The following is a 15837-nucleotide window of genomic DNA, read 5'->3' as shown; positions in this document are numbered from 1 at the left end:
ATTTTCCTGTCCAGGTGCCCTTACTAATTATTATTTTTATTGCATTATGATCTGAGAAGGTTACATTTATTATTTCTGCTCTTTTGCATTTGTTTGCAATGGTTCTATGCCCTATAACGTGGTCAATCTTTGTAAATGTACCATGTGCAACTGAAAAGAAGGTGTATTCCTTTTTGTCCCTATTTATTTTTCTCCACATATCAATTAAATCTAATTTTTCTAGGACTTCATTCATCTCTCTTACCTCTTTCTTATTTATTTTTTGGTTTGATTTATCTAGATCTGACAGAGGAATATTTAGATCTCCCACTATTATGGTTTTACTATCTATTTCCTTCTTGAGCTCTGCCAGTTTCTCCTTTATGAATTTGGATGCTATACCACTTGGTGCATATATATTGAGCAGTGTTATTTCCTCATTGTTTATACTGCCTTTAATCAGGATGTAATGACCTTCCCTGTCTTTTTTAATCATATCTATTTTTACTTTGGCTTTGTCAGAAATCATAATAGCCACTCCTGCCTTCTTTTTCTCATTTGATGCCCAAAAGATTTTGCTCAAGCCCTGAACCTTAAACTTGTGTATGTCCACCCATCTCATATGTGTTTCTTGTAGACAACATATGGTAGGATTTTGGTTTCTAATCCACTCTGCTATTTGCTTCCGTTTTATGGGCGAGTTCATCCCATTCACATTCAGAGTTATAATCATCAGTTGTGCATTTGCTGACATTTTAGTTTCCTCCCCTATTCCTACCCCTTCTCCTTAAGCTATTTCCTTTAAAACCAGTGGTTTGCTATTAAGACCCTATCCCTTATCCCCTCCCTTGACTAACTTCCCTTTCTACCCCCTCCTTTCCCCCCCCTTTTTGTTTTTAACAGCCTTATGAATTCCCTCCCCCTTCTTCTCCCCTCCTTTTTTTTGACCTCCCCACTCCCCTGTTTCCCTTGATTTATCCCTTCTGACTTTCTCAGAAGGCTTAGATAAGAGTTTTATGTCCCAATGGATAGTATAGCTACTCTTCCCTCTCCGGGTTGATTACACTGAGAGTAAGGTTTGATTATTACCTCTTAATGCTCTCTTCTTCTCCTTCTTATAATAGTATTTGTCCCCTCTCCTTCCCATACCCTCTTTGTGTGTAATAGAATATCCTATTGTTCTTATTCACTGAAGTTTCTTTGTGTGTAATAGAATATCCTATTGCTCTTATTCACTCAAGTTTCCCCTGCTATTCACCCCCTCTTTCCCATCCCCCATGTCATCTTAGATTATTTAGTGTTCCACCCTCACCCTGTGAATTATTCTTCTGATTACTATAATAGTGGATACTATAATAGTGAATAGAGTTCACTACAGAGAATTATACATAAAATTTCTCTACATAGGAATACATATAATTAGATCTTACTGAGGCCTTTAAAAAGGCAAATTTAAAAATTATAAGTTTTCTTTCTCTCCCCTCTGTTTCTTATATACCTTTTCATGTTTCTCTCGATTTTTGTGGTTGGATATCAAACTTTCCATTTAGCCCTGGTCTTTTCTGTGCAAATACTTGGAATTCTTCAATTTTGTTGAATGCCCATACATTCCCCTGGAAATATATAGTCAATTTTGATGGGTAGTTGATCCGTGGTTGCATGCCCAGCTCTCTTGCCTTTCTGAATATTGTATCCCAAGCCTTACGGTCTTTTAGCGTGGAGGCTGCCAGATCCTGTGTGATCCTGATTGGTGTTCCTTGATATTTGAATTGTCTCTTTCTGGCTTCTTGTAAGATTTTTTCTTTTGCTTGAAAGCTCTTGAATTTCACAATTATATTTCTGGACTTTTTCTTCTCTGGATCGAATGTAGTGGGTGTTCTATGAATCCTTTCAATGTCTATATTGCCCTCTTGTTGTAGGACTTCAGGGCAATTTTGCTGAATAATTTCTTTTAGTATGGAGTCCTGGTTTCTACTAATTTCTGGTTTTTCTGGAAGACCAATTATTCTCAAATTGTCTCTTCTAGACCGGTTTTCTTGGTCTGCCACTCTCTCATTGAGATATTTCATATTTCCTTCTATTTTTTTCAGTCTTTTGACTTTGTTTTATTTGTTCTTGTTGTCTTGAGAGATCATTAGCTTCTAATTGCTCAATTCTAGCCTTTAGGGACTGGTTTTCAGCTATGGTCTTTTGGTTTTCTTTTTCAATCTGGTTCAATTTGCTTACCAGTTCATTTGATTTCTGAGCCTCCCTTTCCAATTGCAAAATTCTACCTTTTAAACTGTTATTTTCTTGCCAGATCTCTTCCATCTTCCTCAGAATCTCACTTTTGAACTCTTCCATAGCTTGTGAGGAGTTTTCCTTATTTGAGGAGGGTCCGGATGCTTGTTTGTTCTCCTCCTCTGTTTGCTCGGTTGTCTGGATTTTCTCTGTGTTAAAGTTGTTGAGTGTTAAAGACTTCTTTTTCTTGTTGTTTATCTTTCTCTTCTGAATTTCCTGAGTCTGGGTAGCTATCATTAGCCCAGCAGCTTCTCACCTTTATCCTTGCGCTTGGGGTCTGTCCGCGGTCCACAGTCTTTTGGCTCCTGAGGTCTGAGTTCTGGTTTTTTCCAAGGTCAAGCCCCCTGGTTGACCCCCTTGCTTGATGCTCTGCTGGAGGTTCCTTTACAAGTCTCAGGGAGCTGCTTCCACAGTTGTATACCTGTCTGCACTGGTTCCCCACTCAGGGTTTCAGAACTTTAGCTTGTGGTTGTGTCTGCCTCCACCCACACCTCCGCTGCATCTGTGCTCTGAGCCCGTGTCCTCTCTCTGCGCCCTGGGCCTGTGCTCGGATTTCGCGTGTGTTCTTTGGCTTATTGGGGTCCCAAATCTTGCTGCTCTCAGGAACAGGCCCTGGAGCTGCCAATGACTCGATGGGTGCCCCAAACTTGCTCTATTTCTTTTTAACTGGCTTCGGTGCTATAGGTGGTGTGTGTGGAGGGGGTGGGAGTGGGGTGGTTGCTCAGCCCGCAATTTAGTGAGAGCTGTTTCACCCCTTTATAGCATGGAAATGTCCTTATTCCACGTACCTTCCACGCTGTGCCCTGTTGTGGGGTTCCTCCGTTCGTCTGGACTTGTTTTTATGTCCCCTTGAGGAGTTTTGTGTGTTTCGGTAAGGAGAGGTTAAGAGCTGCTTTTTACTCTGCCGCCATCTTAACCCAGAACCTCCACACAATTATTTTTAACATTTTTTTTCTCAACTACTTACATAGCTGATGTATCATTCAAAGAAAAGGCTTTTCAAAAGTAAAATTAATATAATATTTTTATTTTATTAATTCTGAGTGAAATATACTGACAAAACTGTTTCTACTCTCCATTGAATTCTAAATATGTAATCAATTATGATGAAGTCATTGACAAATTCATAGAAGTTAAATCTGGAAAACAAAAATTGTTGGCATTAATCATTAATGTGGTAGGCCAATTTGTAGATATAAGATTTTCTCTTCCTCAAAAATGTATTAATGTAGTTAAAAGTATTATTTCATTTATCCTTTTGATATGATATTACTTATTTTATTACTTACACTTACTCTCATGATTATGAAATTTAATAAAAGAAAATTTTCATTGCATTACTTTTCTAGTTATTATTAACAACGTAGACATAATTAAAAGAATGCATACAAATTCATTTAATTTCACAATTAGTTACTGAAAATAATTTTCTTATGAAGTAGAATAGTGTTGAATAAGATCTGTTTATCTTTTCAAATGTACTAGTCACACCATTATTGTTCAGGATGCTTGTGAGGAGATTCATCCGTCCATCAGGAAACTAGATTTAGTGCCATCAGAGGTCAATTTCAATGTTAGCATTATTTGATTCTGTAATTATATCTTTTCACCAGAGTTGTAATTCTCTCTTAAATCAAGAGAAATTAGTCCTAATTTGGGGAGAGGAGTGTGGATGAGAAATTCTGGGCAAGTTACTTATTTTGTATGCTTCTGTAATCTCATCTATATGAATGGAAAAGAGTACCAATCAAGTTCTCAGGGTTATTGTGAAGATAAAACTATTTCATATCAGAAAACCTAGATTAATATCTTGTCCCAAACTCTTACTAATTGTGTGCCTTTATTTTACAACTTTGAACCAAAAACTTCATCATCTGTAAAATGAAGGTTTTGTACTAGATAATTTCTAAAACCATTCTTGGTCCAATATGTTTGTTCTTCTCTCAATCTGAGTCATAACAAAGCAGAGTAATTTCTTTTTTGTTTCATCACACCGCCCAATTTCCTGATGCAATTGTTCATGGCAGAGCGGAGGGGAGAGTGAGTTATTCTCTTCATGGTATTTAGGAAGCCAATAGAGATAGTTTGGGCTACTTGTTGCTTGAATCAGGTGAGTAAGGAGAATTCTCAAAGGAATTCTACCCACAAAGGAAACAAGTCTTGTTACAATAAAATCTTATTTTGCTGAAAGGCTTGAGAATAAATAACTAAAGAAGATGTCCTTGCAAAACCCCAGAATGGGGGAGGCTACCCTTACTGACAGGTGAGTGTGACTTTCATGTATCACGACCTAAACCAAATTATATGTGTGTGTGTGTGTGTGTGTGTGTGTGTGTGTGTGTGTGTGTGTGTGTGTGTAAATNTGTGTGTGTGTGTGTGTGTGTGTGTGTGTGTGTGTGTGTGTGTGTGTGTACCAACTTGTGTGGAAGAATTGGATTTTAGTGATTGATATCAATATAATTTATGGATTAAAATTTTTAATTGATATAATAGATAATATGAGACTGAAATATAGTCAGTGGGATATGGGGAGTGGTTAGAAATATCACTGATTGGAATGATATCACAATATAATGCTTTCTGTAAAATCATGCCTTTGTGTCTAAATCAAGAACCTCTGTGACTTTTTCTTTCCCTGAGCACTGAGAAGAATAGATAAATGTGAGGATTTGTGGGTTAGAAACAAGAAAGATTAAAGGTTCCACTTAAGAGCTAAGGAATGGAAACGTTTGATCACTCCAGGACACATCAGCTAAAGATCTACTAAAATACTTTTTGCAATGAAGTTAAGGAATCTGATTCCAGGGCACAAGTTCTTGGGAAAGATAATGTTAATTAAACAATTCTTCCACTTAAAGCAAACATCTTTAAACTATTCTCCAAAGTGTCTTTTGTTCCAGATTAAAACAAACAAAATGTTTAAAAACCAACAACTAATGTTAACAGAACGAGGCAGCTTGGTTCAGAGAATGGACTGTCAGAAAGCCAGGAAGATTAAAACTTAAGAACACATTCTGACATATACTAACCATGTGACCCTAAGAAAGTTCTTTTACCCCTTAGTATCCTGGCAAGTTTTTAATACTCTACACATTGTTGGGGGAGGTTCATTATCTTCATTTCTTAGGCAGTTTCCTCAAAGGGAATTCCCTATATCTATGAAACAAAGGATTTGGACAAAAATTAATAAAACAATAACCTATAATACAGTCCCTCAGCATAGGTACATATCCTGATGACAGAATAAGGTGGGGATAGGGTAAAATAAATGAAGCATTACATAGAAAAATAAATTATATGGAACCTGCCATGTACCAGAAAACAAAGAGGAAAAGGCATTTTTCTGAGGGTCCCTTTGGACAATTCTGGTGGAATATGTTGATAATACTGATTAGACAAGAATAGATAGAAACAGACACAAAAATAGAAAAAGATCCTTTTAAACATATATTGTATTGATATGTTGGAGCATAAATTATATTTTCCACCGTATCTCATATGCTCACCTTTTCAGAGAAGGATTCCTTAATAACAAAGAATAAAAAAGAGAAAAATATTAGACCAATACATAAAAGTATGACATTATATGCAGTATTCCACATCCCATGGTCTCCTACCAATGTAGAAAAAATGGGAAGGTGCCATTACTTTATATATTTTCTGCTTACTTCACTTTGCATTAGTCCATCTGTATACCCAAGTTTCTCCATTAAGTTAATGTTCCATTACAGTCCACAAGACAAACTCAGAGGAGTTCTCCAGGTGACCCACCTGAATCACTTATTTAATTTTATCTCTCCTTTTTTATGTCCTTCTAAGGCAGAGGCAGTTACTAAACTTTCTTGAAATTTAGTTCACTAGTCTTAACTTCACTCTTTAAATTTATATCTTTCCACGACTGTTGGATAGATTTCCTATGGCTTTCCTTCCCTCTCTAAAGTTATAATCTTTCTGAAATATGGGAGAAAGAAATGATGGATGCCCCAACTTTCTTATGAAAAGAAATATAACAAGTGATCCCTGTTGTATAATTTTTTCTAAGTTATTCTTGAGCTTGTGTTTTTATCCTTTCCTATATAATCATTTGACCACTTTCTCACTTTCTGAAGGAATTACTATTGCTCAATATCATACCCCTCAAATTAAAATGGCCTCCTAATTGTCCTTACCACTTTTAATGTCTTCTCTATCCAATATAATCCAAAGAACTAATAAGGTGAAAGTACTGAATGAAAAAATTAATAAATTTGAATTTAAAAAGAGTAATTTATGGCCACCTAGACCAACCCCCATGCAATTACATATTTGACTAGAATTGTTGTGTTTGTTTGTTTGGTTTAGCCTCTGATAGAGCACTACTGAGCTGATATTGCTAGTTTTGCCCTCTGATAACAAAGTGGAATTAGTCTAATTCTTAAGGGTTTCTCCACAAATATTTCCCTGGTCATTGTGCTCTGGTAGTTCTCTATTATCTCCCAGGTCAAATATCAACTTGCCCATTTAAATTTATTCTAAATTATTCCTTCTTTATTAGATTGCGGTTCATTTAAACTTATTTTTGATTATGGGTCACTCAATCTCAGCCTTTTCTGCTTTTCATCCGTCTAGTCTTCATCCAAGGAATGTGCTCTCTCCTATCTCAAGAACACTTGGTTTCCTTAACTCTATTATTCAAGCACCACTTGTTTATTGAGGACTTCATTTTATCTCCTTCCTCTTCTAGTGCCTCTTGCAGTCAATTATAAATTTGTATTTTGTATATATTTTATATGCAAATATGTGTACATGTTTTTCCTCCTGATAGAATCTAGAAACTCACTGAGACAAAACGCAGTTTTATTTTTTCTTTATATACTTGAAACCTAGAGCAGTGCTTGTTGCCTGTTAAGCAATTATATGCCTTTTAATTAACTGATAAAGAGTAGTTTATTGAGTACCTTTCATCTGCAGTATGATTGAATGGCCTTTCAGTCAGAAAGAAACAATCATAGACTTCAAGTTGAAAGCTATCTCAACTTCAATCTAGTCTTACCCATATAGGATAGGAATCCTTACTAAAACATAATTGAAAATTAGCCATCCATATCCCACTTGAAAACTTCTAAAGAGAAATAATCCTTATAGTAGTTCATTCCAGTTTTGAGCAATTCTAATTGTTGGGAAATGTGGACTTGAATTAGCATCTTGCCTCTGAAACAATAACTAGATGTCTGACCATGAGTAAATTATGTATTCTTTCAGTGCCTCAAGTGAATCTCTAAAACAATAAATTTCAGAGATCAGTGGGAGTAGATCTTCAAATCTTCAGATTTTCTTCAGATCCAGTAGCTCTCAGTATAGAAACTGCACCGAGAGCTACTGGATCTGAAGAACTCATAAGTCTGAAATATCAACTCCCATATTCTCAAATGTATAAGTCCCTATAATACATTGGTTCCCAAACTTTTTTGGCCTATTGCCCCTTTTCCAGAAAAAATATTACTTAGTACCCCCTGGAAATTATGAAACTATTTATTGAACTCAGAATAGAAGGTAATACAAAAAAAGTGTGGCCATCACCGCCTCCCTGGATCGCTGCAGCACCTACCAGGGGGCAATGGTGCCCACTTTGGGAATCACTGCTATAATAGATGCTAGTGACAAGAGAAGAAGAAAAGAAAAATGATCTCTTTTTTTTTCAAAGAGTTCAAATTCTTCTACAGAGATATACTCTTTATATAAATAAAATGTATCATAATTTGAGGAAGAAACCCAAAGATCAGATAGACAGGTTTTCTAATAAGAACCCGATTTGTCCCTTGGAAAATAAGTTTTCCAAGAGGGTGATGCTAAGAAAAGAATTCTGTCAGTCAAGTAGCATTTAATAATTACATACTGGGTATCAACTATTTTGCTAAATGTCTGAGATGGAAAGAAAGAAAAATCAGAGGGTGGGATATAATATTCCAAAATTTTGCATCAGCTGTGATTTCAGTTTATTTGACATATATAATGTATTAAGGAAAGTAATATTAAATCAATTAAAGGGATTAAATTTAAATCTGAGGAATTGGTATATTAACTTTAGACATCCCAATAGGAAGCCACTAATGATTCTCACTTTTTAAAAGTTTTACCTTGTGTCTTAAAATCAATACTATGTGTTTGCTCCAATGCAGAGCTATGGTAAGGACTAGGCAATCAGGGTCATACAGCTAGGAGGAATTTGAGGCCAGATTTGAAAACAGGATCTAAGGTCTCTACACCTGACTTTTAATATATTGAACCTCCCAGCTGTCACTGCCACTAATGATTCTTGAAGAAGTGAGTGACCTTTCTTAGGGAGATTATTTTGGCTGTTATGTTGTACAGGATGGTTTGAAAATTGAAATTGTTTGTAGCAAGAAGATCAGTTAGGGGCTATTGTAATAATCCAGGTTAATGCATGGGCCATTTTTAATATCCCATCTATATCATTCTTTATAATTTCCTCACTGTAACACAGTGAAATAAGCTAGAGATAGGGAAATTGAACCTATAAAAAATTGAAACAAATTACCTAAATTGCACCATTAGGACTACTGACTTTCATTCACTACCCTATATTATCACTTTTCAGGAGTTTAGGGAATATCTTGAACCTGTAACCACAACTCCAGGGAGAATAAACTTTAGATTCCCAAGAGAATCCTTGTTTGAATCAGGCTCTCCAGGTGAGAAAATGTATTTGTTCTTGAATCTTATCCCTGCTACCTTAACGTGTTAAATGTTAGTGAGTTTCCCTTTTGATACACACTAAAGGAGTTGAGTGAAATCATTCCTCTGGAATTCCAAACTTTTGAGGACATTAAACAGTTGGTTTTTTTCCATCTTGTATCATTTTTATGAATGAGTCAATAAGCTTTTTATGAACACCTACTTTGTGCAAAGCACTGTGCTTAGGCATTGGAAATATAAAGACATGCATGAAATAGTCTATATTTACCATAATAGCTACTTACATTTAGTGTATTTTTGATGGATTGCTTAATGCTTCCATTTCCCATGCACAAAGGTTGTTCTCCACTCCTGAAAGGCTGTCTTTCTTCAAAGAGATAAACTCATGTGAATATTTCATTTCCTCCAAGGATTATCTGATACCAACTGCTCTATGAAGCTTTCACACATTCTCTCCATTAGTGCTCTCCCCAACATTTCCTCTTGGACCATACAAATATGTGTGCATATTTTATAATATGCTTCCATGCCCACAGAATATAGGTTCTTTTAGATTAGAAATTTTGTGGTGTGTGTCTTGGTATCTCTAAGCATAAGCATAATGCTATTCATTAACATGTTCTTGAAAAATGTGTATTAATTAAATTGCTTTAAATGATGCAAGTCTATAGGTGATTCCTTCTCCAGGATGAGCATTATAATATTCATATTTCAATTACTGTTATTTAAGAACATTTAATCTTCTTTTCCAGGTGAAACAAGTTCAGAATTTAGAGACACATCATAAGCATGATGTCTTCTCTCAATAACTCGGACTTCATATTTTCCACTTTCCTGGTGACAGGAATCCCTGGACTAGAGACTAAGCATATGTGGCTTTCCATTCCATTTAGCATGATGTTCTTTGTGACCCTGGCAGGCAACATCACCATAATGTGGATTATCTGGATTGACAGAAGCCTCCATGCGCCCATGTATCTCTTTCTGGCAATGCTGGCAGCCTCAGACCTAGGTTTGTCTCTCTCTGCATTCCCTACACTTTTAAGGATCTTATGGCTGGAGGCCCGGGAGATGAGTTTCTCTGCCTGTTTTACCCAGATGTTCTTCATCCACACCTTCCAGAATTTTGAGTCAGCTGTGATTCTGGTCATGGCCTTTGATCGCTATGTGGCAATTTCTAAACCCTTGCATTATGCCTCCATCCTTACCAGCAGTGTAATTGCCAAGATTAGTTTGGCCATTTTATTACGAACACTGACAGTTGAGGTACCCCTTCCCATCTTGCTTAGGAGGCTACACTTCTGTCGCTCTAATGTGCTCTCTCACTCCTACTGCCTACATCCAGACATCATCAAACTCTCCTGCTCAGATACTAGGATAAATAGCATCTTTGGCTTGTTCACTGTCCTTTCCACCATGATCTTTGACTTCCTCCTCATTCTCTTCTCCTATGTCCTGATCCTAAAGACTGTGCTGAGCATTGCATCCCATGGGGGACGTCTCAAGGCCCTCAACACCTGCATCTCCCATCTCTGTGCTGTGGTCCTTTTCTTCACTCCCATGGTCAGTCTATCTATGCTACACAGGTTTGGACCAAAGCTTCCCTCCCATGTTTATGTGCTCTTGGCTAATATGCACTTTCTTATCCCTCCTGTAATGAACCCCATTGTTTATGTAGTAAAAACCAAACAAATTCGAGACAGGATCATTAGGATGCTTTTCAGGAAGGGAAACAGGTAAGCCCTAAGTAAAATCTTAAGGATATAAGCTGGTGTCTTGGCTGTAGAAAATTAAAAATAATAATAAAAGGCACTAAACTTAGTCTACTTTTTATTATCATCATGTGTAAGTAATTTAAAACAATATCAGTGACAAAAAACTACTTTCCAAAAAAGCTTCTGTGGGTTTAAGAATTAAGCAATTCATGTAGTCACTTTTGAGTTATAATAATATATAGATAACCTTCAAGTGATCTACTTATAAATTTTTCTTTTAATAAATATATTGCAAATAAAAGTAAATTCACTCTACTCTCTCCTATACATATAGTCATGAGGAGAGTGCATCTAAAAAGAATCATTTGAATTTTCTTCAGGTGCAATTCAAATGTATAATTCCAGAATCACCACATAATCTATCATTTAAAGTGTTGATTCTAAATAAACAAAGTGACTATGGAATCTAAGCTACTTTAAGTCTATCTTTTGATCTGAGCATTCACATTGTTTGTGACTAAAATTAACAAGAATGAAACAATATATGAATTCAGAAATGACAGTTTATTTTTGGTAACTGCGAATTTGAGTTTTCAGATGAAATATTTTAGTTAATTAGAATAATCTTTAAATCACACGTTTATCATTTTATTTGTTTATTTTTAAGCATGAAAAACTAATTACTACTATAAAATATTATATGAACTGAGTAATTGGCTAGTTTCCAAGATGATTTATTAGAATACTCTTTTGAGTGTTCTCTGCCAAAGAAGTTGGGACATTAATGCACTGCTGGTGGAGTTGTAAATTGGTTCAATCATTTTGGAGGGCAATTAGGAACTATGCTTAAAGGTTTATAAAAGACTGGCTGCCCTTTTATCCAGCCATACCACTGCTGGGTTTATACCCCAAAGAGATAATAAGGAAAAAAACGTACAAAAATATTTATAGCTGCACTCTTTATGGTGACAAAAAATTAGAAAATGAGGGGGTGTCCATTGGTTGGGGAATGGCTGAACAAATTGTGGTACATGTTGGTTATGGAATATTATTGTGCTGAAAGGAATAATGAACTGGAGGAATTCCATGTGAACTGGAACAACCTCCAGGAATTGATGCAGAGCAAAAGGAGCAGAACCAGGAAAACATTGTATACAGAGACTGATACACTGTGGTACAATCCAATGTAATGGACTTCTCTACTAGCAGCAATGCAGTGATCCAGGACAATTCTGAGGGCCTTATGAAAAAAACACTATCCACATACTGAGAAATAACTATGGGAGAAGAAATACAGAAGAAAACATATGATTGATCATGTAGTTCAATATCACATGATCAGGGTTTTGATGTTAAAAGAAAACTATACTGCAAATATGAATAACATGGAAATAGGTTTTGAACAATGATACATGTATAACCCAGCGAAACTGCTTGCCATCTTTGGGAGCAGGGAGGAGAGAACAGGGGGCAGGGATTATGAATCAATATGTAACCATGGAAAATATTCTAAAGAAAAATGAAAATAAAAGGATCTATGCCAAAGTAACAATTTTTAAAAATATTTTCCTCGCTGTACATTTAATGCAGAATGTGAAAAACTTTTTGAAATTAAAATTAATTAAATTTTTCATTAAATTAGCTATGTATAAATATACTTTGAAAAATAAGACTTTACTGCCTATTAAACATGATTATCAACTTTCCTACTCATTGAAAAATTCCTCAAAGTTAATGTTTAAAATTAGAAACTTGATTATTCATTATAAAGAAAGACAAATATATAGATGAACTTTTACTACTCGTGTTCAAAAAGTATATATCAATTTAACTAAAAGTTTAATTTTTTAAACTTTTTATTTGAATTGTAATAGTTTCTTGATTTTCTAAGTATTTCCCTCTCATAATTATATCATAGTACATATGAAATTCAATAAAAGAAAGTTTTAATTGTTTATATTTCTTTTCTGACCATAATTATTATTCCTTCATTAATATTAACATTAATATTCTTGAAAAAATTTTGTCATATAAAGAATGTAGATATAAAAAGATTATCTGCTCTGTTATACACTGATGGTGTTGATAAGTAGATGCATTCATTTATCATGGAACTGGATTTGATTTCTTTTAGCCAATTCCCATGATTTTATTATTATAATCTGCTGAAGCAGAGTTATTTTCCTCTTTCAAGTCAATAAAAATTAGTTCTTACTTGGGTAATGGGATGGAGTAGATGAAAGATTCTATGGAAGTTATATTGGAATAAAATAAAACATTTCTATCCAACAGTGTTAGTAGTACTTAAGAAAAGCATAAAATATTTTTTAAGGAAGTGAGCACAATGGAAACTGGATTGGAGACAAAAACTGGTTTTCAGTCTTTTTTCTTGACAAAAATAATAAGAAGTAAAAGTAGCTCAATCAATAAATTCATTTTAACAGTATTTAAATATGTGCAGTGTGGTTGGAAGGAAAAGATATAAGAGAATGTTTTCAACTTACCTCTTTCAGCCACATTTTTTCTTTAGATTTTTGCAACATTCCTTTAAGAAATTAGTGTTTTTATTTTTTTTAATTTACATTAGTCATTTTTTCTTGGCCTTACTTACTTCACTTTACATCAGTTTATATAGATCCTTCCATGTGTCTGTACATTCATTATATTCATAAATTGTTACTGTGCAATAATATTGAATCACTTTCCTGTATAGCAGTTAGTCATTATCTAATAATAAGATATTAATTTCATTTCCATTTTTTGCTATTATATAAGGAACAACTACAATATTATGATGTTGAAGGGGCTATTTTGATTAATCTTTTCTTTGGGATATAAGCTCAGTAATAGAATGCTTATTTCAAACTGTGAATGACCTAGTTATTCTCAGCAATACAATGATCCAAGATAATACTTGAGATTCACAATAAAAAATGCTATCCATCCAGCTCCTGAGAAAGAACTGATAGAGCTGGAATGCAGTACAAAAGGAAGAAAGAAGAAGAAGGAGGAGGAGGAGGAGGAGGAGGAAAGGAAGGAAGGGAGGGAGGAAGGGAGGAAGAAAGAGAGAAAAGACTGAGAAACAGAGAGAAAGAAGGAAAGAGAAAGAAAGATTTGCACTAAGAATACATTAGTTTTTCTGAAGAGGTAGATCATCATAGATCCTTTAGAATTATCTTCACATTTGATCATAATACACTATTATAATTACTATATACAGTGTTCTCATGCTTCTGCTTGCTTCCTTTGAATAACTTTATGAAAGCCTTTTTCTGAAAGCATAAAGCTTGTCATTCTTATAAAACAATAGAATTTCATGACAATTATATATCATAACTTGTTCAGCCAATCCTCAATTGATGACCATACCCTCAATTTTCAAAAATTTCCACTAAAAATAATAGCTATGGGTATTTTTGTATGTATATGTCCCTTTCCATTTTCTTTCATATTTTGGGGGTACAAACTCAGTAGTGATATTGTAAGAAGGACAAGTGTACAATTGTATTGCCCTTTGGACATATTTCTAAATTGTTCTGCAGAAAGAATTGTTCAGTTCAAAACTTCACTAACAGTGTATTAGTTTCTCTGTTTTTCCACATCCCCTCCAACAGTTGCCATTTTCCTTTTCTGCCACATTATTCAATATAATCAGTATAAGGTAGTACTTCAGAATCGTTTTCATTTCACATTTTCTAATCAATAGTGATATGACTATAAGTAATTGATTGCTTCTTCTGAAAACTGCCTATGCATATCCTTTGACCATTTGTCAACTGGAGAATGACTGACATTATTGTAAAGTTTGACTCATTCCTCTATATATTTCAGAAATTAGAGAGGGAGGGGGTAGCTTAAAAAGACCCTAAAGAACAATAAGAGGGGAATAAGAAGGGAGGGAGGAGAAGGGAAGTACAATAAGGGAGGAGATTAAGGGAACTGATTAAAAACAAGACACTAAGTAGTGCAAGAAGAAAGGGCAAGACAAGGAGATAGAATCAAAATGTCTGGGAATATACAGTTGATAATTGTAACTCTGAATGTGAATAGGATGAACTTGCCCATAAAACAGAAGCAAATAGTAGAGTGGATTAGAAAAAAATATTCCTAAAATATGTTGGCTACAAGAAATATACATGAGACAGGCAGACATACATAGAATACAAATAAAAGGCTGGAACAAAATATATTGGGCTTCAACTGAGAAAAAGAAGGCAGGCATTGCAATCATGATTTCTGATAAAGCCAAAGTAAAAATAAATCTGGTTAAAAGAAATAAGGAAGGTAATTACATCCTGATAAAAGGCAGTATAAACAATGAAGAAATAGCAGTACTCAACATGTATGTACTAAATAGGATAGCATCTAAATTTCTAAAGGAGAAACTGGCAGAACTCAAGGAGGAAATAGATAAAAAATTATAGTAGTAGGAGACCTAAACCTTCCCCTATCAGATCTAGGTAAATCAAACCAAAAAATAAATAAGAAAGAGATAAGAGAGGTGAATGAAATGAAAACCTAGAAAAAATTAGAGTTAATAGATAGATGGAGAAAAATAAATAGAGACAAAAAAGAATAGACCTTCTTTTTAGCAGCACATGGAACATTCACAAAGATTAACCATGTATTAAGGCATAGAAATACGGCAAACAAATGCAACAAAAGCGGATATAATGAGTGCAACCTTATCAGATCATAATTCAATAAAATAGTTATTAGCAAGGATACATGGAGAGGCAGGCATAAACAAATTAGGGAGGGCAGAAGTTAATGAATTGGACATGCAACTTAAAAAAAACTAGAAAGTGAACAAATTAAAAATCCCCAGATGTAAACTAAATTAGAAATACTAAAAATCAAGGGAGAAATTAATAAAATCAAAAGTAAAAGAACTTTTGAATTAATAAATAAGACTAGGAGTTGTACTTTGAAAAAACAGATAAAATAGACAATGTACTGGTAAATCTAATAAAAAAAGGAAAGAAGAAAACCAAATTAACAGTATCAAAGATGAAAAGGGAGACCTCACCTCTAATGAAGAGGAAATTAAAGCAATCATTAAAAACTATTTTCCCAATTATATGGCAATAAATATAGCAATCTACGTGATATGAATGAATGTTTACAAAAATATAAATTGCTTTGATCAGTGGTTCTCAAATTTTTT

The 15837-nt window shown here is 34.5% G+C and overlaps 1 protein-coding gene across 1 annotated transcript; it reads left to right on the top strand.

Moving 5' to 3' along the window:
• The first annotated feature begins 9744 nt into the window (after positions 1–9744).
• LOC123241148 (olfactory receptor 51G2-like) lies at positions 9745–10695 on the top strand. The gene has a single exon (XM_044668851.1). It carries the CDS (start codon positions 9745–9747, stop codon positions 10693–10695), a length of 951 nt encoding a protein of 316 aa, XP_044524786.1.
• Positions 10696–15837: the final 5142 nt, after the last annotated feature.

Source organism: Gracilinanus agilis, chromosome 3 (genome assembly GCF_016433145.1).
Source record: "Gracilinanus agilis isolate LMUSP501 chromosome 3, AgileGrace, whole genome shotgun sequence".
NCBI lineage: Eukaryota > Metazoa > Chordata > Mammalia > Didelphimorphia > Didelphidae > Gracilinanus > Gracilinanus agilis.
The sequence above is the reverse complement of the archived record's forward strand: the minus strand, read 5'-3'. Positions and strand labels throughout refer to the sequence as shown.

What these genes read in the sequence shown, in the direction of transcription:
- LOC123241148 (XM_044668851.1), top strand. Translation starts at nt 9,745, where the DNA reads ATGATGTCTTCTCTCAATAACTCGGACTTCATATTTTCCACTTTCCTG.